Source organism: Barbus barbus, assembly GCF_936440315.1.
Source record: "Barbus barbus genome assembly, chromosome: 3".
NCBI classification, from domain to species: Eukaryota; Metazoa; Chordata; class Actinopteri; order Cypriniformes; family Cyprinidae; genus Barbus; species Barbus barbus.
This window is the reverse complement of record NC_136731.1, coordinates 31,383,535-31,405,648: the sequence shown is the minus strand read 5'-3', so window position 1 is coordinate 31,405,648 and position 22,114 is coordinate 31,383,535. Positions and strand designations below refer to the sequence as shown.

At 38.3% G+C, this 22,114-nt stretch overlaps 3 protein-coding genes across 12 annotated transcripts in view; 2 read left to right on the top strand and 1 right to left on the bottom strand.

Moving 5' to 3' along the window:
• Positions 1–200: 200 nt before the first annotated feature.
• On the top strand, positions 201–11,294 carry LOC306846727 (BUB3-interacting and GLEBS motif-containing protein ZNF207-like). Of its 5 annotated transcripts, XR_013782106.1 has the most exons (14): positions 201–325; positions 1,124–1,250; positions 2,869–3,007; positions 4,124–4,300; positions 4,389–4,464; positions 4,564–4,634; positions 4,731–4,873; positions 7,113–7,334; positions 7,646–7,802; positions 8,169–8,353; positions 8,553–8,626; positions 9,526–9,580; positions 11,059–11,119; positions 11,227–11,288. XR_013782106.1 is itself a non-coding variant. In XM_079380310.1 (11 exons), the coding sequence occupies exons 1-10, from the start codon at positions 285–287 to the stop codon at positions 8,327–8,329; spliced, it is 1,314 nt and encodes a 437-aa protein (XP_079236436.1). In that variant the 5' UTR covers positions 201–284; the 3' UTR covers positions 8,330–8,353; positions 8,553–8,873. The 5 variants fall into 5 exon arrangements, 2 of the variants coding, with proteins under 2 accessions (XP_079236436.1, XP_079236435.1); XR_013782105.1 differs by having other exon boundaries at positions 10,808–11,294; XR_013782107.1 differs by having other exon boundaries at positions 9,526–11,288.
• Positions 11,295–11,487: 193 nt separating this feature from the next.
• LOC306846750 (uncharacterized protein) lies at positions 11,488–16,205 on the top strand. The gene is made up of 4 exons (XM_079380340.1): positions 11,488–11,674; positions 12,831–13,175; positions 14,085–14,188; positions 14,280–16,205. Exons 1-4 carry the CDS (start codon positions 11,620–11,622, stop codon positions 14,478–14,480), a joined length of 705 nt encoding a protein of 234 aa, XP_079236466.1. The 5' UTR covers positions 11,488–11,619; the 3' UTR covers positions 14,481–16,205.
• A 1,430-nt stretch (positions 16,206–17,635) lies between these two features.
• Positions 17,636–22,114, bottom strand: part of LOC306846696 (trinucleotide repeat-containing gene 6C protein-like) — a 64,789-nt gene continuing 60,310 nt past the window's right edge. For 3 of the 6 annotated variants that reach the window (XM_079380258.1, XM_079380261.1, XM_079380260.1), the window contains 2 exons: positions 21,915–22,054; positions 17,636–21,821 (listed from right to left, as the gene is read on the bottom strand). In XM_079380258.1, the coding sequence (XP_079236384.1) occupies positions 21,449–21,821; positions 21,915–22,054 (513 nt within the window). In that variant the 3' untranslated portion in view covers positions 17,636–21,448. Of the gene's footprint in view, positions 22,055–22,114 lie in introns of all 6 variants that reach the window. The other 3 variants (XM_079380256.1, XM_079380257.1, XM_079380259.1) reach the window with 1 other exon arrangement.

The following is a 22,114-nucleotide window of genomic DNA, read 5'->3' as shown; positions in this document are numbered from 1 at the left end:
AAGGAAAGTGAAATAAGGATTAATGTGCAGTTATGCAGAATTATGAATGACTGAATTAAGTCAATTGCTTTTTAAAAGTGTATTATTATAGCTCTTGCTATCATTTGAACACCAGCCAGACTCTAAGTTGTGCGCCTCCTGTCCAATTGGTGGCGGTATTTCCTGTGATGTGTTGTCAGTGCGTCGAAAAAGCGGTCGTCATGTCCTATTTACTCCATTTTAGTTGTGCTAATGTTTTGTTAGTCGTCCGTGTGCTGTTCGCGGAATAGACTGGTAAATAAATCATGGGGAGAAAAAAGAAGAAGCAGATGAAGCCCTGGTGTTGGTATCCTTCTTTAAAAGCGACCTTACCGTTGTTTAATATTTGTTTAATAGTTTATTAGTAGGGATAGACCCACTTCCTGTTTAGGAATTTGGCTAATGTATTGTTTCTCTGATATCAAGGCCGTGTCTCTAAACACTCTGTATGTTACAACATCGAAGCTTTCGAATCGAAGACCCACTTTAATGAATCAGATTTAAGTGAACATTATTTAGCTGTCTCTCTCTATGTGTGGATTAGTTTCACGTTCCACTTACAAAATAGACCACTATATTGATAACATTTAACAAGGAAATATCCAGTAGTTAGAAAACTAAATCTAAACCTAAAGATATTTCCCATTCATTAACTCAATAACTCGCCTCCTTAACAACTTTTTTTTCTTTGCAGCACCAGGATTCCCAAATGTCGTTTTTTAATGCATAATATTTAAAAAAAAAATTCACGTAAAGAAATAACGTTTTGTAATTTTGTGAAACTGAAACAAATTCGAGCATTTTTTTTTTTTTTTTTTGAATATACAAATTTTGCTCTAAAATTTTTACTCCGGTAGAAGTTGTGATAGTGAGAAAAAAAAAAAAAATCTTAATCCGTAATCATTAAAAACTGGAAATGTCATGGGGCTTCTGAATATTTTTGGGGGCCCAAAGTTTCAGAACCACTTTAATAGGGTAACGTTATGATAGTGAAAGAAGTGTGCAAAAAGATTTAAGCATCCTTATGCTGACAGTGTTGTAATTTCTGTCACTTCTGCTGTTCTTGGTGTTTTTCTTGTTTGTATGGCTTTAACTGTAAACTCAGGTACTGTAACAGGGACTTTGATGATGAAAAGATTCTCATTCAGCATCAGAAGGCCAAGCACTTTAAGTGTCACATATGTCACAAGAAGTTATATACTGGTCCTGGTCTGGCCATCCACTGTATGCAGGTAAGTAGGCTAGTTATTTTATATACTGTGTGTGTGTTTATATACAGTGCCCTCCATAAGTATTGGGACAGTAAAGCCAAAATTGCTCTGTTGGCTGTGGAGTCAAGACATTTGCAAATATGATTAAAAGATGAATATGAGACAAAACTACAGAATGTCACATTTTATTATTAGCCGTTTCAACACATACATGTTTTACCAAATAAAAAGAGCAGCACTTTTAGAGTTCATCCCACTCATTGATGTGAGCATAAGTATTGGGACAGTTGAACATAAGGCAGATATAAAAGATTAAAAGCTATTATTTAGTTTTAGATCCCTTGCACACAATCACAGCAGTGAGTCTGTGACCCATAGACATCACCAGACTCTTAGTCTCATCCTTTCAAATACTTTTCCCAGCCTTTAATGCAGCCAATCCCAATTGTTGTTTGTTTTGGGGAGTTTCTGCCTTTACTCTCCTCTCCAGCTGGTGAAATTCATGTTCAATCGGATTTAAATCTGGAGATTGACTTGGGCAATCTAAGACTTTCTATTTCTTTGCCCTTATAAATTCCTTGACTGAACTGGCAGGGTGTTTTGGGTTATTGTCCTGATGCAATATGAAGCACTTCCCAATGAATCTGGTGGCATTTTCTTGAATATTGGTAGGCAAGATGGTTTTCTACTCTTCCAAATTCATTCTGCTACTGTCATCATACATGAAGTCATCAGTAAAGTTGAGAGGGCCTGTTCCAGAGGCAGCCATGCATGCCCATGCCGTGACACCACCTCCACCATGCTTTACAGATGAGGCTGTATGCTTGGGATCATTTGCAGTTCCCTTTTTTTTCTCCACATTTTTGCTTTCCCATCACTTAGATAAAGGTTCATCTTTGTCTCATCAGTCCATAAACACAGTTCCAAAACTCTTCTGGCTCAACTTTGTGCTTGTTTTTGCTATAGCTCTAATTGACTTCCTCTTTTCTTTTAGCATCCAAATTGCTTGCTTTTCTCTCAAAGTCAGCTCCCTCATCTTCATCCTGGTTTGTGTGTGTCATCATCGAATGCAAGATTCAGAATACAGAAGTAATGGATATAACTGATACAACACATTCCCTGTTTTTAATATCTGAATAATTAATGCAACAGGACACAGCTGATCACTTAGAAAGACCTGTGAGGCAACTGTTCCAATACTTATACTCACATCAGGTAGAGGGATGAAACTCTAAAAGTGCTGATCTTCTTAGCTGATAAAACATGTATGTGTTGAAACGGCTAATAATAAAATGTGACATTCTGTAGTTTTGTCTCATATTCATCTTTTAATCATATTTGTAAATGTCTTGACACCACAGCCAACAGAGCAATTTTGGCTTTACTGTTCCAATACTTTTGGAGGGCAATGTATATGTATGCGTATGTGTGTGTGTATATATGTGTGTGTGTGTATATATATATATATATATATATATATATATATATATATATATATATATATATATATATATGTATATGTATATATATATATATATATATATATATATATATATATATATATATATTATATATACGCATGCATACACACATTTTAGTAGCCATATGTTCAAATCTGTTTTTGTTTGATTTATTTAAGGTTCACAAAGAAACAATTGATGGTGTCCCAAATGCAATACCAGGAAGGACTGACATAGAACTGGAGATCTATGGAATGGAGGGTATTCCAGAGAAAGACATGGAGGAGAGGAGACGTGTGCTTGAACAAAAAACACAGGGTAGAACATTTAAATTCCTATTTAATAGGGGTGTAACGGTACACAAATATGACGGTCGGTTTTAACGTCACAGTTCGGTATGATTTCGGTACAGCAGGGGGTAAAACTCAACGTTTTTTTATTTTTATTTTTTTTATAGTGGTTTACTGAACAAGCTGCTCTTTAAATACATTGTTATAGCTTACATTTTCTTAGTGATAAAAATCTACCTCATCTTATGCTTAAAACTATAGGGAGCCCTTTTACATTATAAGGTTACAATTAGGCCTAACAACTTTACCCAAACTTAAATTTAATTACTATTTATTTTTAAATAGATGATCAACACTCAACTTTAAAAAATATTGTATGCAAATATGTAAATTGCTCATAATGCAGTTTTTAAATTTAACTTATAAATAATACAATTTATAAGCTATTTGTTAGAATATATTCAATTAGACTCTCAACTAGACTATCATAGCATGTTTCATAGCAGATTAATTTAAACATACATTAAGACTAACAGGTTTGGTTAAATATGAGTATATGGTGTAATATTTCTGTCTCTAGACTTAATTTCTCTAGTGAAATATTGAGCTGTGGACACTGATGACTTGCTGAGGTAAATGAAATGCTATGTGACATTTTATTTCCATGCTGTTTTGTTGATGTCTTTCTGTGGTTGAAACATTGTGCGATTACATGAGGTGTTCAGTCAGTCAGTTTATTCGCATTAAAACTAGTAGTAAAGAGGAAGGAATGATCGCGTTCACTCGTGCTCAGCTCTGCACAAGTCTGCAGCGCGTCACGGCTCAGACACGGCAACCGGAGCTGATCGCGGCCGCTCGAGTCAATGTTTGTTTGGTTTATACCAGCACTTTTCTGAACCGTCCCAGAAGCGGCTCTCTGAGGCGTTTATACAGCGATCGGTCATGCCACATCAAAGACTGTCAAAATGCCGTTTATTATTTGAATTTCCTGAAAAAAAAACAAAAAAAAATACTGTATTTGTTCGGTACACATGCATACTGAACTGAAAGACGTGTACTGTTACACCCCTACTATTTACTCATCTGTTCTTTTTGTTGCCCAAGTAAACCCATAGTAACTATATTCTCCCTTTTATGGCAACAGAAAATCAGAAGAAAAAACAGCAAGATGACTCAGATGAAGATGACGAGGATGAAGAGGCTGGTCCCTCCTTCCAGCCGCCAGCAACAACCGTACAGCCTCAGGCAGCCTATGCCCCTATGACCCAGCCAGGAATGGCCCCTGTCCCAGTGCCAGGGATGCCACCTGGAAGATACTCAGGTGTGCTTTGTAATAATACAAAACGCCCCGTTTAAAATGTTATGAATAGTATGTTTATTATGTGTCTCTTAAATGGTTTCTCTCAAAGGAATGCCCCCAATGATGCCTGGTGTCCCCCCTATGATGCCAGGGATGCCTCATGTCATGCCCGGGATGCCTCCAGGGTAAGAGTTAATAGAAGTGGAATAGTTTTATTTGTTAATGTTTTGTGATTAATCCATGATTATTGCGTTAAATTTCCTTCCTGTTCTTTTAACTAACAGCATGATGCCAATGACTGGGATGATGCCACCTACACATGGAATGCCCCCAATGATGCCAGGCATGCCCCCAGGTAAAGGAACCTTTCATCTCATTACATATGAGACCAATATTTATTTATTTATTTTTGTTTAATATTTGTATATATTTATGTCGTTGTTTTGCTCAGGAATACCTCCTCCCATGGGTCATCACCCTGGCATACCCCACATGGCTCAGGCCCCTCCTACCACCCGGCCGGCTGTGCCTGTCACAACAGTGCCCACTCCACAGCCAAGTGTCTCCAAGCCACTGTTTCCCAGTGCAGGACAGGTATGATGCCCTTTCTCCCTACTTGGTATATGAACTTTTTTCCACTATGAAATTGCTAGTAAATATCACAAATAACAAAGAAATGGCAAGTAACACATTGAATTAAATGTTACATTCTGAAAGACTGAAAAAGTATTCTCTTGTAAAATGTTATGTTTGTTGGATTTACAATTGCAAAAAATAATTTAAGGCATCAGAAGTCAATTTAAATGCTTTATATTTCTTAATACATCACATTCAAGGACTGATTAGACTCTCGCTATGCAGTATTTTTCTTTGCTACGCGAGTTTTGTTTACCAAACTTCAATTATTTGGTTCGGAAGAGAGAGCAGGGGAAGTGAAGTGCAGTGAAGACTTGAAATAATCTTAAAAAAAAAAAAAGGAAAAAACTGAGTGTAAATGTTTGAATATGACTGTCTCTTCAAACAGATTAAAAATACTTGAATGCATAAGTACCATTATGTGTGTGTTTACCAGAGCCCTTTCATGATAAAATCTGTTTACATGCATGTTACTTGTTATAAAAAAATGCATGTTTATTTGTCTTATGAACTCGTCAATGGAGGAGAACATTTAATAAATATTTGCTAAAGCTAAGCTCTACTGATATATTTGTCAGCTTTCCTTTTACTTTTGTCATTAAAGCAGAAACAACGGTTATACTCTCAGTAGCTCTGGTGACAGTATAGGATAGCAAGTTTTGTTTTAATACATCAATGAACATGTAAATGAAAATGTAAGTCGATTGAAAACGTTACTGTTCATATAAAAAGAACATTCAGAATCAGAAATTGGATTGATAATCAATGCATGTAAAGAAGCCTATTGTTGTCACTTCACGCCACCGATCGTGATGCTTTCAGGTTTGCAGATGTGCTCCTCCTAATACAGAGGTTTTAAATTCAAGTGATCTAAGAGCTGCTAGTGAAGTGCTGTTCTAATCAGAGATTAGCCATTGGTTTCCCATAAGTGTGTTCATTATTATATTGTTAAAAATCATTGAATTTCTGATGCATATATAAAATGTTGCTTTATTTATATTTAAAAAATAAAATTGATTGTTTATCTTGGACCAATGAAAATGTTGGCAGACAAAAAAACAAAAAAAATTGAACTACTATCCTGACTGGACCAGCAGTTAAAACTCTTGTTGTTAAACCCATGAAGACCTATAAGACCAATGAAACCAGGTTATGAAAACTGAATTGTGGGCTGTATTGATGCATTACATTTTAACACGTGAGGATCCATAAAAAAAAAAAGCCTTAGACCTGGTAGTTTGAGAGCATCATTTTACACAAACTGAGGTCCAGTGTTAAGTGTGTTGATGAGCAGCAGTCATGTCCAAAATCAAACAGCTGAGGGTCTTTATTGTGTGCTCTCTCTTCATGCTGCAGATGGGGACTCGAGCTCCAAGCACAAGCTCAGGCTCCTCCAGTCTGGACAGTTTGTCAGCATCCTCTAAACCGCTGTCCCAAGTATGCAGTAGCTTGCTGACTCTGTGAAAGAGCTGCTTCATAAAACTATTGATGGCATGTAACAGCAGACAGACCTCAGACTGCCTCTGAGAATAAATGACTTTGCTCTAGAGGACATCTGTAGTGCATCGAAAGAGATTGATTTCAATCAAGAATTGACAGACTGCTTAATTATCTTATTTAAACTCAGTCTGTTTCTCTCTCTCCTCGTTTTTAGTTGTGTAAAATCCACCTTCATAATCACATTGGCACTGTATGTAGGCCCCAAAAAAGTATTTGGACACTTGATCATGATCCACCTAAAGCCTAACAAACCTAGCTTTGTTGGGGCAGACTGATGTTAAAATTATAATTGTGATCAGAATGAATATTATGGCTGATAGTAATTCCAAGCTGTTTTTTAAATCAAAAAACAAGCTAATAACTGAAATCAATAGTTTTTAATGCTACGTGTGAATTTACATCAGACCATTACAACGTACTGTATGAAATGTGTAGTGTTATGAAATTATTAATGTTTTTAAATGTTGACTTTGAGTATTGGACAGCACTGGTAATAATTAGTATGCACGATTCAATATTTAATATTAGCCAGTAACTGATGCATTGCATATCGTGCATTTTCAAAAATTAAAAAAATGTGGTTGCTCTTTATTTCTAGAAAAATAAAACATCAAATCAAGTGGTATATTGGCCAGAATGCACCTAAGTGCGGAATTAGTTGAATCTCTGAATATATCTAATTGGTCTCTCTCTGCAGGTCCAGCAGGCTGGTTCTGGTGTAGCGGTGAACTCCTCTGCACCACCTTCTGCTGCTCCCAAACCAACATTCCCAGCTTACACCCAGTCTTCCGCCACTGCTGCGGCCAACACGAGCAGCACTGTGGCCAAACCGGGCACCCCAGTCACAAGTAAGCCTGCCACCCTCACCACCACCAGTGCAACCAGTAAGTTGATCCACCCTGATGAAGATATATCACTGGTAAGTGAACGCGTTTCTGGTCTTTGATCTTTAACGTTTGCAGAAATAACTGGTCAGCTTTGGAACGGTGCATGCTTTCATTTGATAAACACTTGTTTCATTATTCCAGTCTTGTTCCAAACCTGAGTTTTCTTCTGCGGAATATAAATTTGAATAATGCTTTTTTCCATACATTGAAAGTCAGTGCCACTAAAACAACACTAGATCACACTGACGTCACAAAATCTTTTGTTCCACAGAAGAAACAAAGAAAGCAAAAAAGCCCATATTTATGTCTTACCAGCTTGTGCATTTTGCATTGTGTTTGACAGGAGGAGTTGCGAGCACAGCTGCCTCGCTACCAGTGTAAAGTCCCTAGTGCTGGACAGGCCCACGTGACTTCCCCACCAGTTGCACCGATGGGGGGGGTGTTGCCCCCTCAGCAGGGCATTCCTGCACAGCAGCCGGGTGTTAGGCATCCCATGCAAGGTAGGGTGCATTTGTGGGCTGTCAGACTTTTGGAATGCCCCCTGGATTTCAAAAATAATAGAGGAAATGTTGTGTTACACTACTGTTTAAAAATTTGGGGGCGGTGAGATTTTTAACACTTTCATTCAGCAAGGATGCAATTAAATTGATCAAAGGTGAGCGTAAATGCATAGATTTTTAGAAAGGATTAGATTTTAGAATTCGATTTTTATTCATTCAAAATTGAAAACATTTTTTAAATAGTAATAATAATTCACAATATTACTTTTAAACAGCAGTGTATATTAGTGAAGAAAGCGGCGTAAGATAAAACCAGATTTTTGAATCCCTGTTTCAAATGCAGCTAATCAATTTCTTCTCACGTAGGGCCATTCGGTGCTCCGCCGCAGGGTGTGCCCGGGTACGTCCCAGGAGGAATGCCTCCTTACGGACAAGCCCCACCCATGGTCCCTCCCTACCAGGCCGCTCCCCCTCGGCCTGCCATTGGCATGAGACCTCCTGTAATGTCTCCTGGAGGCCGATATTGAAGCGTCACCACTGGTCTTCATTAGGTTTGGTGATTCAACCATTTTACCATCTAGTGGCGTGCTTAACAATCCAGATCAGTAACCGTAACCCTTCTTGCAATGGGGAGATGGAGTAATCAAACTGTATAACGCATGGGACATTTGATTTTTACCAAATCTATTATTTGGACCTACCCTTTGTTGCAGATCATACAGTCTGGCTTTTTTCTCATGTTTTGTTTAGGTTTTTAGAAGTGTAGTAAATATGGTTCGTATTAATTTGAAGCGGCTGGAGTTTCGTACAGCACCTTTAACAAGGCAAGTCACTGTAAATATACTACTGTACTAAAAGTGTGAAGCCTTCGCAGCACCCATAGGTGCTGTTGGACGTCCCGTCCCCAGCGTTGCTTGGTGAGGGCTTCAGATAGCTGTCACTGTTGGATTTATTTTTCTATGTCTGCTTGTCTACATTTACAGTGTTCTCTCTGTAGGGCCAATAACATAAGACTCCTGTGAATGCTATCTGTACTGTTCCACTGTTAATTGTAATAAACTATTGAAATCTAACGGCTGTTTTTTCATTAGCAAGTAAAGGACAACCTCACAAGGTTTGTACTACAAATGCTCAACGTGATGGCTGTTGTATATTTGTGCAAAAGCTGTGTGATTGCTGTGTTTGTGGGTGAGAGGGAAACGTTTGATGTTCCTACCGGTCCTTTCATATTAAAGTTTGGATTTAAAGGGGTCAAATCATGAGGAATCGAGTTTTCCTTGATCTTTTGAGTTAAATGAGTTTAGTACCATGTCAACTTGACGCAACCGTTACAACTCAAAACATCCTCCTCAGTCCAAAAAGACCATCGTTATAACACCTCTCAACGTCTGACGACAAACTAACAATATAAGAGTTTGTGCTGCAACAGAAAGTGAGAAGGTGATAAATGATCATGGAATGGACATGTGTAAGACCCCTTTAAATTTTCAGCTTCTTATGCAAGGACATATGGCTGCTAGACAAAAAGAAAAACAACCATTCACATAGCAGTTTCCTGAAAATCACAGTCTTGAGAGACTGAAATAACCCTTGTGAACCTGAGAATAATTTATGTCCAGGCTAAGGCTCATCACTTGTGATTTTCAGGAAGAGGCAGGTAAGAAGGTGACTGTAGTTCACTGTGGTTTTTGTCCTAAACTGAGGATTTCTCTTCTCCTTGTAGCAATGCCATGGGACTGGCTGAGGCAGAGTCTCAGTGTTGCCCTGCACAGGCTGAGGCAAGTCTCACATTTTCTCTCTTTCCTCTCTTATTCAGGGGGCCTCACAGCCCTCACAGGCTGTTGGATACAAATGTCCCCAAACTTTGAGCAAGTTTGGTGATGGCCCCCGGGTTTATTAATATCGGGAGTTCTCAACTAACTCATAGTTTTAGCTAACGTGTTAAAAATAGATACACGTGCTTCAAAAGTTTGAGGTCAGTAAGATTTGTAATGTTGCAAAGATGCGTTGAATTGATCAAAAGTGAAGTAAATAGTTTTTACAGCATAACTGCTGTTTTTTTAACCTGTTCAAGGAATCCTGAAAAAAAGTGTTACTGTTTTCACAAAATTATTAAGCAGCAATATTAATAGCAATTGAGCATCAAATCAGCATATCTGAATGATTTCTGAAGGATTGTGTGGCAATGAAGACTGGAGTAATGATGCTGAAAATTCAGCTTTGTATCACAGGAATAAACTATATTTGAACCTGTTCACATAGAAAAGTTGCTTTAAAATATAATATTTCACAAGTATTGCTGTATTTTGAAATAAATAGTCTTGCTAGGAGTATGAGACTTTTTCCAGAATGATTAAAAAATCTTACCCGCCTCAATCTTTAGAACGGAAGTGTTTATTAAAGTAATCTGAGTTTTCAACCATATCTATGGCATGCTGTTGCACAGACTATTATTTTGACTCCTCTCTCAGTTTGTAAGAAACCAATGAGAAATGGATATTGTATGCAGTAATTACGATGAAAGTTTAGCAGTTATGCAAACTAGAAATAGTACCTTGCTCATAAACATGTTAGCATTATACTTGGTGTGCTAACCAGCTGTATTCCTGCAGTTACATGAAGCTGAGATATTAAACTTTCCCACAAGAATTACATTCATAAAACACGAGTTCTTCCACCGTAATCATATTTAAGTTTTATGGTTACTTTACTATTTCTACAAACTGAAAGATGAGGTGAAATTCAGTGTGCCTCAGATTCTTTCCATGAGCATTGTTGAAAATCCAGAGTATTATATGTGGTAAGATATTTATATATACATGTGTGTGTGTGTGTGTATAGTGTGCTTTTGATACATCATAGAAGTTTCATAATAAGAAAAGATGCAGTTGAGCAGTAGCACTGGGGAGTAATGTGTGATTTAGTTTAAGCTCTTCTACTGGTTTTGGAAAAGATTGCCATGTTTCTTGGCACTAATGGTGTATTTGATGGATTTCTGTCCACAGTTTGGCTTTGATATCAATCCATAAAACTACTTGAAGGTTTCATTTAGTATCTAGCTGACCATATGAATCAGATGGTTTGTTTTGTAAAGTACTTTCTTTGTGTAGTTTGTGGTTATGTTTCTTTTATCTGCCCAAATGCTATTATTCATTCACTCTTGATTTTTAATGAAAATGTAATCCAGGACCCCCTTTACAGGTGAGACTGAGCAAGTATAATAATTTGTAAATGTTTGCCTTCTGTTGATGGGTAGAGAGATACAGGAGCCAGTGCTTTCCTGTTCACTGTCAGCTAGTTCTTTGCCTGGTCGCCTGGTAAGTTTACAATTTGTATGTGAATCAGTAGTCCTTGTTCTCTTTGAGTTGTTTCAGAGTTTGAAATGGCCTATGATCTGTCTATTGTTTTATTTTTTTCTTTGCAGTAGAATGCAGCACTGAGTTTCCTTTTCTTTTTGTCCTGTTTAAATATAATAAAAGCTGAGATAAAACCAAATGACCTGTGCATTCTTTGTATATTTGGTCATAAGTTACACACACAATTGTGTTGAGTTCGGTTGCATGTCAGGGCTGGAAATAAATTCAGAGAAGGAAATCATGCAAATGCAGAATCATTTATACCTTGGTGAGATATATATATGTGGACTTTCTATTTTATTACTAAGCGCTAAACACAAATACAGACATATGTCTGCTGAACTTCCTGTGCATTGGGTGGAGCTCTGTGGAGATGAAAAGAGCGATGATAGCAAGTGCAGCACAAGCAACGATTTGAGGAGAGATGTGAGGCTTGTCTTGGATATTTAAAAACGTTAAACATGTGCACCATGAGAGCCTGCTTATTCCTCTGGATTTTATGGGAGCAGACTTTAGGTAAGTCACACTGAACTGGACCCTGTAAGAATGTTTTATGAATTAGTTCAATTTACTAGAAAAAAAAGTCAAACCATATATATTTATATATTATCTTTATTTATAGGTTAGTGCTTTATATAATACAAGTTGTCAAAAATGTTTTTAGTGTTAAATGGGAAAATAGGAAAAACGTAGGCCTAATATTTTACATAACGCATGGTCAGGATTGTTGCTACCCTTAGTACATATGACCAAAAAAAGGCTGTGAAAATAAACCTGCATTATTAATCATTTTGATTTATTTAAAGACAAAAATCTAACCTTTCATTTAACTAAAACTAAATTGGGGGGAAATCTCATTATGAAATCAATGTTTTTTTCTTAAATACATGTTGGACAATTATTGGTATCCCTAAAAATTGAGTAAAATAATTCCCATTCATATTTACAATTTTGAGCACACCAGGGTGGTTATGAACATAAAATAATCCAGCCATGGCTTCCTGTTTCACATAAATATAAATAGGAAGGAAAACAACGCACAAATTCCTTTAATCATCCATCACAATGAGAAAAACCGAAGAATATATTTCTGATGTGCAGCAAAAGATAATGGAGCTTCACAAATTAGTGAAGTGGCTTTAAGAAAAGAAGCAAGAGCAGTGAAAATTCCCATTTCCAACATCAGGGCAATAATTAAGAAGTTTCAATCAACATAAAATGTTATGAATCTGTCTGGAAGAGGACGTGTGTCTATATTGTCCTAATGCACGGTGAGGAGGAGAGTTTGAGTGGCTAAAGACTCTTCAAGGATCATAGCTGGAGAATAGCAGAAAAAGTTTGAGTTTAGTTTATTTTCACAGCCTTCTTTGATCATATTTACCAAGGGTACCAACAATTCTGACCACGTGTGTAGGCTATATTACACATTTTATTGTATGTGACCATTTCAAGTTATTCTTATGACACGTGTTAACAAAAAATAAAATAATGCCGTCTCCGTAACAGTGGCCTACATCCGTGAACCCATGTATTTTACCTGTATTAAGCTGAATAAAAAAATGCTTAATATTGTGTAAGGCCAGCAATGCACAAACTAACCAAAATTTCACACGACGATAACATTACGTGATTTAATTTAATTTAATGTTTTTATTTTACCAAAACTTTTCAGCATCTGAAGATTTTCAGTACATCCAAAGGCTGGAGGGCGAATCGGTGGACATAGATTGTGTTGCAGAAGCCAATGAACCCCGGCTATCGCTTCTGCACCTGAGACGAAGGTTTGCTCATTCAGAAAGTGTGCTGAACATCTCTGAAGATGAAGAAGTCGTGAGAGCAGATCCAGACACTGAGGGACGAATACATATCTCCGGCCAGCTGAATTTACACACAGTTACTCTGGCTCTTTCTCATTTACGAGGCACAGACACGGGGCTTTATGTCTGCGATTTCTCAGGAGATTCATCATTTCTGCTCTTGGCGAACACAACTTTCTTTCTGCTGGTAAAAGCGGCAGGTTGGTGAATGCGTTGATACCAGAGGCATAGGTCTACAAAAGCGTAAATTATCTTTAGGGATACAGATATCAATACAGTAAATGTAATAAATTTCAGACTATATAAACCTTACACATTTTGCACAATTTCCAATATGTCTGATTCTCCACACTTTGAATAGACTAACTTGGACTGTGAGGCAATGAGGAGCCAGAATAAGATGGTTTCGTAACAGAAGCACACGTTCAGTGATAGATATCACACTGTTTCATAAAACAAGTTTAAAGCTAGGCTTATTTCAGTTAGCCTAGTCTAACTTATTTTGAACCCAACCAATATGCCAGACTAACTGAAATAACCTGGCTTATTTGTTAAACATGTTTTATGAAACAGGCCCCAGGTGAGAAAAAAAACAAACAACATTAAAAGGATAAATGGTTCACCCAAAAATGAACATTGTCATAATTTACTCACCCTCATGTCATTCCAAACCTGTGACTTTCTCTCTTATGTTGAACAACAGAAGATATTCTGAAGAACCAAACAGTTGTTAGTCCCCACTGAGGGAAAGAAATACTATAGAAGTCAATGGGGACCATCAACTGTTTGATTATTCTTTAAAATATCTTCTTTACGGGTTATATCTCATACAGGTTTGGAACGACATGAGGGTGAGTAAATGATGACATTTAAATTGCTGGGTGAACCATTCCTTTAAACTAACTCAAGCGCAATAACCACATTGTTGGCTTGTGGAAGTCTGCTTACAAGCCTACCTGAATTCAGCTTGTTTCAAAATAAATGAACTTTACACTGTTATTGAACTAAATGATGACACTATTGCCTTTTTGTTATGAGCCCTTGTACATGTTTGGCAGTAGCAATGGAACAATAAGCCCACATCTGACCACATAATCTGTTTGTTTCAGGTGAGTCATGCTCCTGTAGGAGGTATTCTCTGCTCATCTATACCATCACAGTAGGACTGAGTCTGCTCCTACTCTCGGCCATCACTCTCTTTGTGACACATTATGTAAGGTTCCCCAACAACACAGCTGAATACTTCATTTACCATATAACAAGCAATACAATGTCCTTGCTAATGTGAAAATATTCATCCTCAGAAAAAGCCATATGCTCAGCCAGAGTGTCAAGCCACAGCTCCAATTTATGAAGACATGTCAAGTGTGAAAGGAAAAGGAAGCAGTGCAAACAGTCATTGGATCCCTCCACCAGCCCCAGAAACATCTGCTATGCTGGAGAACCTCTACGGATCCCCCAAATGGACAAATGTGGAACAGCATCAGGAAAAAGAATTATCATAAAAATCAGCTTAGTTGTGAAATATGTTATTGAAATATACCCATTCCAGGGACATGCTAAAATCTGTATATATACTCTTAAATATAAAGGTGCTTCACGATGCCATAGAAGAACCTTTTTGTCTAAATGGTTCCATAAAGAAGCTTTAACATCATTCTTCAGATTATAACAAGTTAAGGAACTGACTGAAGGGTTCTTTGTGGAACCAAAAATGTTTCTCTTCATCGCTTAAAGAACCTTTTGGAGCACCTTTATTTTTAAGAGTGTATAGAGAGAGAGAGAATACATTATAGATTTCACCATATTTAAATTACCATTTGGTCTGTCTGTCTTTTACCTTTTTTTTTTTTTTGGATAAATGACAAGTGTGACAAATATATTTTAAAAAGAACAAATGGTAACACTTTATTTTAGGGTCTCTTAACTAGTTGCTTATTAGCATGCATATTACTAGAATATTAGCCATTTATTAGTAGTAATTAAGCACATATTAATGCCTTATTCTACATCCCTAATCCTACCCACTACCTAAACTTAACAACTTACTAACTATTAATAAGCAGCAAATTAGGAATTTATTGAGGGAAAAGTCATAGTTAATAGTGACTAAGTGTTCTAAAGTGTTACCGAACAAATATTCTGTTGCCTCGTTTAATAAATGCATAATAACAAAAATAATTGCTATAATTGTAACTAGCAATAAATAGTTGTAGTTCATCCTTAAAACGGCATTTTAATGAGTGATTTTAGATAAAGCAGGGTGAATACAGGCTGATAATTTGTCATGGGCCTTTTTTTGTGTGATCCAAATTGCTGTTTGTCATCTTGCACTGCTAAAAACATTTATTCTATCAGAAAAAACAAACAAACAGGTTATTAAGACTCCCACTTTACCTGTATTAATCCTATGGCCCATAACTGCAGGTTACTGATGTCTACTACTAAGAAATGACCAAACCATATTCATTACAGCCAAGAACAAAAATGCAATTTATTAACTGTTTGAAAGAAGCTCCATAGTTCAAAACATGTTTTTTTCGGTGCATGTCAACAATCACATTCTATGAGGAGAGAAAAAGACAGAAAGAGAGAGAAAACAAAAACATTAAAAGCCACCGACTTCTTAAAATCTCAGTACAGACATATTCCTTAACATTTCAAATCAAAAGGCAAAAGCAACCCAGTAACTCCATCCACACTCATCCAAGAAACACACTCGGTTGCACACACACACACACACACACAGAACACAGACAACCTTGAAAGTCATGGGCTACAAAGAAAAAAACCCCACAGTGCTTCAGAATGAGACGTTCATTGGTTTAGGAATACACAGCATGGCGATGTACTTTATGTAAGAAACATGATAAATGGGAAATAAGATGGGGTCGGTGGCGGAGGGAGACAACAGGGCAAATGAGCACAATAAAAAGACACAGAAAGAATCCCTCTAATCCCAATGAGAGATGGGTCACAGAGGCTTTAAGAAGCCCACCCCCTTGTGCATAGATCATGATCCGTATAAACCAGCTTTTTTTTTTTTCCTCTTGAAATCGTTCAATTTGATACAGAAGCCCTGCCCCCCCCCCCAACCCCTCTTTTTAATTTCTCATTATGTAATACCCGCCACAAGAGACAGAATGACAAAGAGGAAAGAAATAGTAATGCACAATGGTCCTGATTTCAACAGGAAGGGACCTCATGTTAAGAAAATACAATAAAGATTCAAACATACAGCATTTGTATGTTCTTTCACCGTCTTTTGAACAATCAAAATCATTGATCATTTTGTTTAACATGTAAAGCAATTTCAATATATAGATTTATATATAAAGCACTCCATTTTTAAAGTTCATTAAGAGTTCATTATTTGGTAAATATGTAACTGCTACGGATTTAGAAACAAAGGTATTTCTTCTTCTGAAATCCATAACCTTCAGTGCTTATGTTTTTTGTTTTTCTTCTGTTATCCTCTTTCTCTAAAAACGAACATTACATGGCGTGGAGTTGGTACTCTGGAACCCTTGCCTTCCTGAGACATGATCCACTTTTTGTGTGTGCAAGCTAGTGAACATTTATGTCGTCTTCTTTTCTCAACAAAGGAAATGTTTTTTTGCTTTGAAAAAAAAAAAAAAATACAGGCTTTGATAATCTATGAAAGTAACAGCAAACATAAAAAAAACAAAAACTGAAACATGACAACACTGATCAATCCCAGAGTTCTGCAAGAAGCACAATAATCTTTGCGTAAAGCGTTTTTGTTATTCATTTGATGGAAGTATATGTCCTTTAGGATTTTTCTCTTCTCATGACAATCCCATCGCAAAATGTATTTTCCTTGAACTTCAGAAAAACATGAAATGCTTGTAAACTGTTGGTGGCTTTGCACAAAGAAGATAGTTAACAAAAACTAGAACAAGAGCAGGTATGAACATTAACGACCAAAAAAACAAAAAGGTAGGCACCTCTGAAATGAGTCTTGTAAGAAACTCTTCTCCAGATGTCTGCAGCTCATCATGGTGTAACAAGTCCCTCTACATCGATCTATGGCCACAGTTTTTCGAAAAAAGAAAGAAAAAAAAAATCCCCACATTTTATTTTTATACTTTTTTTTTTGTATTTTGCATTTTTTTTCCGTTTATAATCTGAAAAACAAAATGGTGCAATACTCAAAATAATCCATTTCTTTATCACGGATTATTCCACAAAAGCCACTATAAAGGTAGATAATCGTATTACAGATAATAAAAAACACTTGTTATTTCTCTCAATAAGTCCTTGAGTAAACATTAACACATGAATTGTCACCTTGTCCCCTTAGTACTTTAATATCATGTTGTACGATTAGCTGAATGAGGGGAAGCAGACACTCAGTGCAACTCTAATAACAAAGCTAATAACAAATACGATAACAATACACATACGAATATATTTTTGACTAGCCAACAAAAGAAAGTCAAAAAAAAAAAAATCTCTAAAGATGCTTAAAATGAAAAAGGCGCAAACAAATCCACTGTAATCACTAGCATACATTGGTTTGAACCCACTCACACATGAACGCATTCATCCATCATACAGTACACGCAATCTTGTGCAAACACTCACATACAACCGATGTCATTTTGCATTTTTTTTTTTATAATTTTTTTTTTTTCTTCGTTCAGTTTGAACTGATGTTATCAAAAAGCTTGGAAGTGTATGAATGACAAAATTACAAAACAATTTCACATTACATTATTGGCGCTTCTTATGATTCAAGTATTTGAGTTTTTTAATTTGTAGAATTTTGATATGTTTATGCTTTATGATCTAGGTAAATTTATGGAAAGAAGGAAACAAGGGGTTACTCGGGCCTGAAAACCAAAGTAATGGTAAATAAACAACAGCGATAACCAGTTATATACATACACAGGATTTCAGATGTACATGTATATCAACCAGCATGTGCATATTCTAGCCAGGACCCTAAGAAAGAGGATTTGTGTTTCTTAGAGCTCATCTCCACCCAGGCCCTGTTATTTTGTACGATCAAAGCAGCCTTTTTATCGAAACAAAGTTGCATCTGAGCCGTTCGTGGAGCTGGGGTACATTAGTCCTATCGATTAGACCCAGTATATGCCCACAGTGGAGGACACAGTGGGCACTTGTTGGCTAGCTAGCTAGTCTGCCAGGCAATCCTCTGGATTTTAAACATGTTTTTGGACGTTTGTTTTTCGTGGTCTCGAGTACAGCTTAGAGAAAGGCAGTTATATATATCTTCAAAAACAGGCAATAGTGATTGTTGCTAGTGTCACTCGAGTGTGGGAAAAATAAAAAATTTAAATCTTCCAGAAAGGGATTTTTCCCTTTTAAGACTTGGTATCAACTGGCATGTGACCCAGGCCTCCTGATACAATAGGTCCACATGGACCTGGACCTGTTTAAAAAAAAAAAAGAAAAGAAAAAACAATCTGCACCGTTTCCCTACTATCGGGTCAGGACAGAATTTAATACCATCAATACAGCAACCCCAGAGTCATCTGTCCGCCACTTCAGGGCGTCAAAGGCTTGCAGAGAGAAGCACTTCAGTCAAGAGTGTACAGAATTAAAGTTTCCTTTTTCAACAATATTAATAATAATAAGACAAAAACCTTTTTTTGGTTTAAATAAAAAAGATGTATCCAAATGTGAACAATCTACAGTGCACCTAAACATTCTGGATTCCCTGTTTAATTCTCAGCAGTCCTCCCAGACGTATATATTTGATACCTGGGACAAGGTGCTACCCGTCTGTCTTGGTGCCAGCCTGCATTCTACCTCTCCATCTCCATGTGCTCTTTACAAAACCAAACATCAAAACAAATTTCAAGAAAGAAGTTGTTCCACTCTGATAGATTCATGTCTTGGTTAGGTCTACATTGGTTAGGTTACATGAGGATCTAGGAAAAAAAAGAACAAAAAAAAAAAAAAAAAAAACAGAGGGACTTCCTGTGAATCCTTTTCCGAGTCCACTCGCCCACCCATTTAGCATCTTTAAAGCCACATCAGATAATGCAAAAGCGCCCTCCTCGTAACGATAAAACAGTTTGGGGTTCTCTGAGGCTGCCCTGAGACTGCATGTACTTAATGTAAGAGATCATTCAGAGAGTAAACAGTGAGGGCCTGGTCATCGGGCCGGTTTCTTACGTTAGGCCACACCGTAAGGAAGCTGCCTTCTCACAATCACCTGGTGAGCTGAAGAGTGGGCTTGGAGAGAACTACAGTTTGAAGGCCGTGAACTGCACCTCTCGGTCGGTCTTTGCATAGAAGTGGAGAACCGAGTCTCCGTTATCATTTGCTTTTATTACTGTGAGACGAGGCGACCAGGTAAAGTAGTGTACTCTGCCTGCCCTTTGTCGTAAGCACCAGTGTGAGTGTGTGTGGCCTGGCGGGGTTGCGACACCGGAGCGGAGGAAAGTGCAGAGGAGAGGCAGAAGACAAACTGAGCACCATTGACCTACTCTTCGTTTCGCCACTACATGCTCTCCGTCCTCAAAACAACCCATTTCCGTCACTACGAGTGATTCCGGATCAATTGGCGCCGCCGTTTACGCTGAGGTGTGCCTCTTAATCAGAGTGTTTCTGCATATGCGCAGCAAGAGGGGCTGGTGAGAGCAGCTACCATAGAGACCACTACATTGACACACACATAAACTGAAAAAGCGCAAAATAACAATATAACATCAACAACAGCAACGACGATAACAACAGCAATGTTGACCAAAAAACAAAAACAACACTGGCAATTCCAGAAGGGAAAAACCCAATCGATCGTAAAAAGTACATAAAACGAACCTGTCCACTTCCAGCTAAAGTGATCTTTGCATGAGAGGGAGAAAGAGTGTCTATGAGAGTGAAGTTGAGACGAGGTCGAGTGCTGGCGCAGTAGTAGTACGTACTGATTGGCCAGGTCTGAAGGAGCCACTGCTCCGGCCCCAGGCGGGTCTGTTCTGGCATCTGGTGCACCAGCCTGGCACAGCGGGTCAAAAGTCAAGAGTGTGGGCACCTGAGGCGCCACAGCAGATAGGCACTCAATGGCCACACTTATCATACAGGTAGGCGGGGCCGCCAGGGCAAGGGGCCCCACAGAATCCATTAGTAACATTACAACACGTCTAGCATCTCCAGACAAAAAGGCTAATGATTTTGGAGTACTGTAACAGTGATATTTACTTTGATATATATCATCTTAAAGAAAAAAACAAAAAAAAGCGTGAACGCTTCAGTCTTGTGGTGGTATTTTTTTTTTTCCTCAGACATCCCTTCATTTTGCTACCATTTTCGAAATGCCTGACTTCAAAGTCGAAAGGCCGTGGAAAGACGAGGACGAAGAAGAAAAGTAACGGTAAAATCCGTTTAGAGTATGGAGGAGAGGTTCGGTAGATTGCTTTTCATCGTTGCTTTTTGTCAGTTTCACACGTCCATGTGTAATTTGTTGGCATTGAATCAGAGCTTGACGCTCTTGCTAAGTGCTATGAAGAAACCACGCCACATTTGTTCCATACTTTTGTACCAAATACAACAACAATGAAAAAAAAAAGCACTTTCTCCAATGGGTTACAAGAAACACCTCTTATTTGGTTTGAAGCCCCTGTTGCCCCTGTAGTCACACTTGTCCTTGAGTGTGTAGAGGAAGTGCTTGTGAATGTTTCATCACCATGGGCTTACACACTGAGAGAGTCCTCTTCTGTTCAGTCCCACGCTTGGTGGACACGGCAAGAGACGAGTCTTTGATTCCTTTCAAGAGTTACGAGGACAGGTGGCAACCGAGGGAAACAGGAAGGACGAATGCGCATACATTGCGATTGAGATCGAATCTATGACAGTCCTGGCTCAGAAATGAGAAAATGTGCAATTCTCAAGATGAGTTTCTTCAGAGTACAAATGGAGTGGGACTGATCAGCAGTTAAGGCTAAAGTTTAGTGCTGTTAATTAATCCAAACGATCCCAAGGACAACTGAAAAAAGCCATGGATCCAGTCTAAAAGACAGGGAGTAGGGAAAGTCAGTTTGGAATGACGCACGTTTCTTCGGGGAGAGGGCGATATGCTGTGATTGGGCTGACAGGATTTGCTCGTGCCAGAGGAATTAAAAAAAAATGGCAGCTTGTCTCGTCGGTTTGTAGTAAAATACACTTTCACACTGGTATCAGTTAATAGAGAAAAGTCTCGGTAAAGGTTCACTTCTCTTTTAGTTACGGTTCTTCGTAAGAAGTCTATAGAATACTGTAACCCAAGCCTAATGATCAAAATAACACAGATTAAGAGACGCAAAACAAAACAAAAAAGTAGAGGAAGAAGGTCAGCAGCCTCTTTGCAAGTGTGGCCTCAGCCTCCTGTCTCTTGGTTTTTCACAGTTCCACTGACGTTGATTATCGCCAAATTATTTGCTTGGTTTTTGCTCGTTAAGTTTCATATTTCGCTGCGGTTCGGGGGTTCGAGCGCTTGGCGCTCTCACATGGACTCTCCGCTCAGCAGGTCTCCAGGAAGCAGCGTATTGATTGGGGTGGGGCTGCCCACCACTCGGCCATCCTCGGCGCTGGGCGGCCCCCACAGGCTGGAGTACTGCGGTACACCCCCCCACAGCAGCTCGTTACTCGCCTTACCGCCGGACCCCGTCCCGCCAGCTCCTCCCAGATTGCTGCTGTTCCAGTGGCCGATGGGGTGTGTGGCCACCGTCCCTCCGCCCCCCAGCCGTGTTTGATTGGTGCCGGGGTTGGCCTGCCAGCTGGTGGTGGGCGTGAAGGACTGACCCTGTGCAAAGAAGCGGTTCACCTCCTCTTCTCCAGCAAATTCTGCCAGTATAGTGGTGTTTCCCAGAACACACCTGGAAAGCAGGTATTCAGAGACATAGATGACTGTGATGATATAGCTGAGGTTGGTTTTTTTAAAAGAAGACATCAGTGACACATTTACGTACATGTGTAGGGACTTTTGGGCTTTGGCAGCCTCCTCTTTAGAACTGTAACGCACCACGGCATTGCCCTGTGTCAGGTTGAGATGGAATGTGATGAGTGGGCCGTGTTGCATGCACAGTGTCCGCAGTGTTGAACCATCGATCTAAACGAAACAGAAAACAAAGGGTCATATAACATTGCACATGATTAACCAAGAAATTAA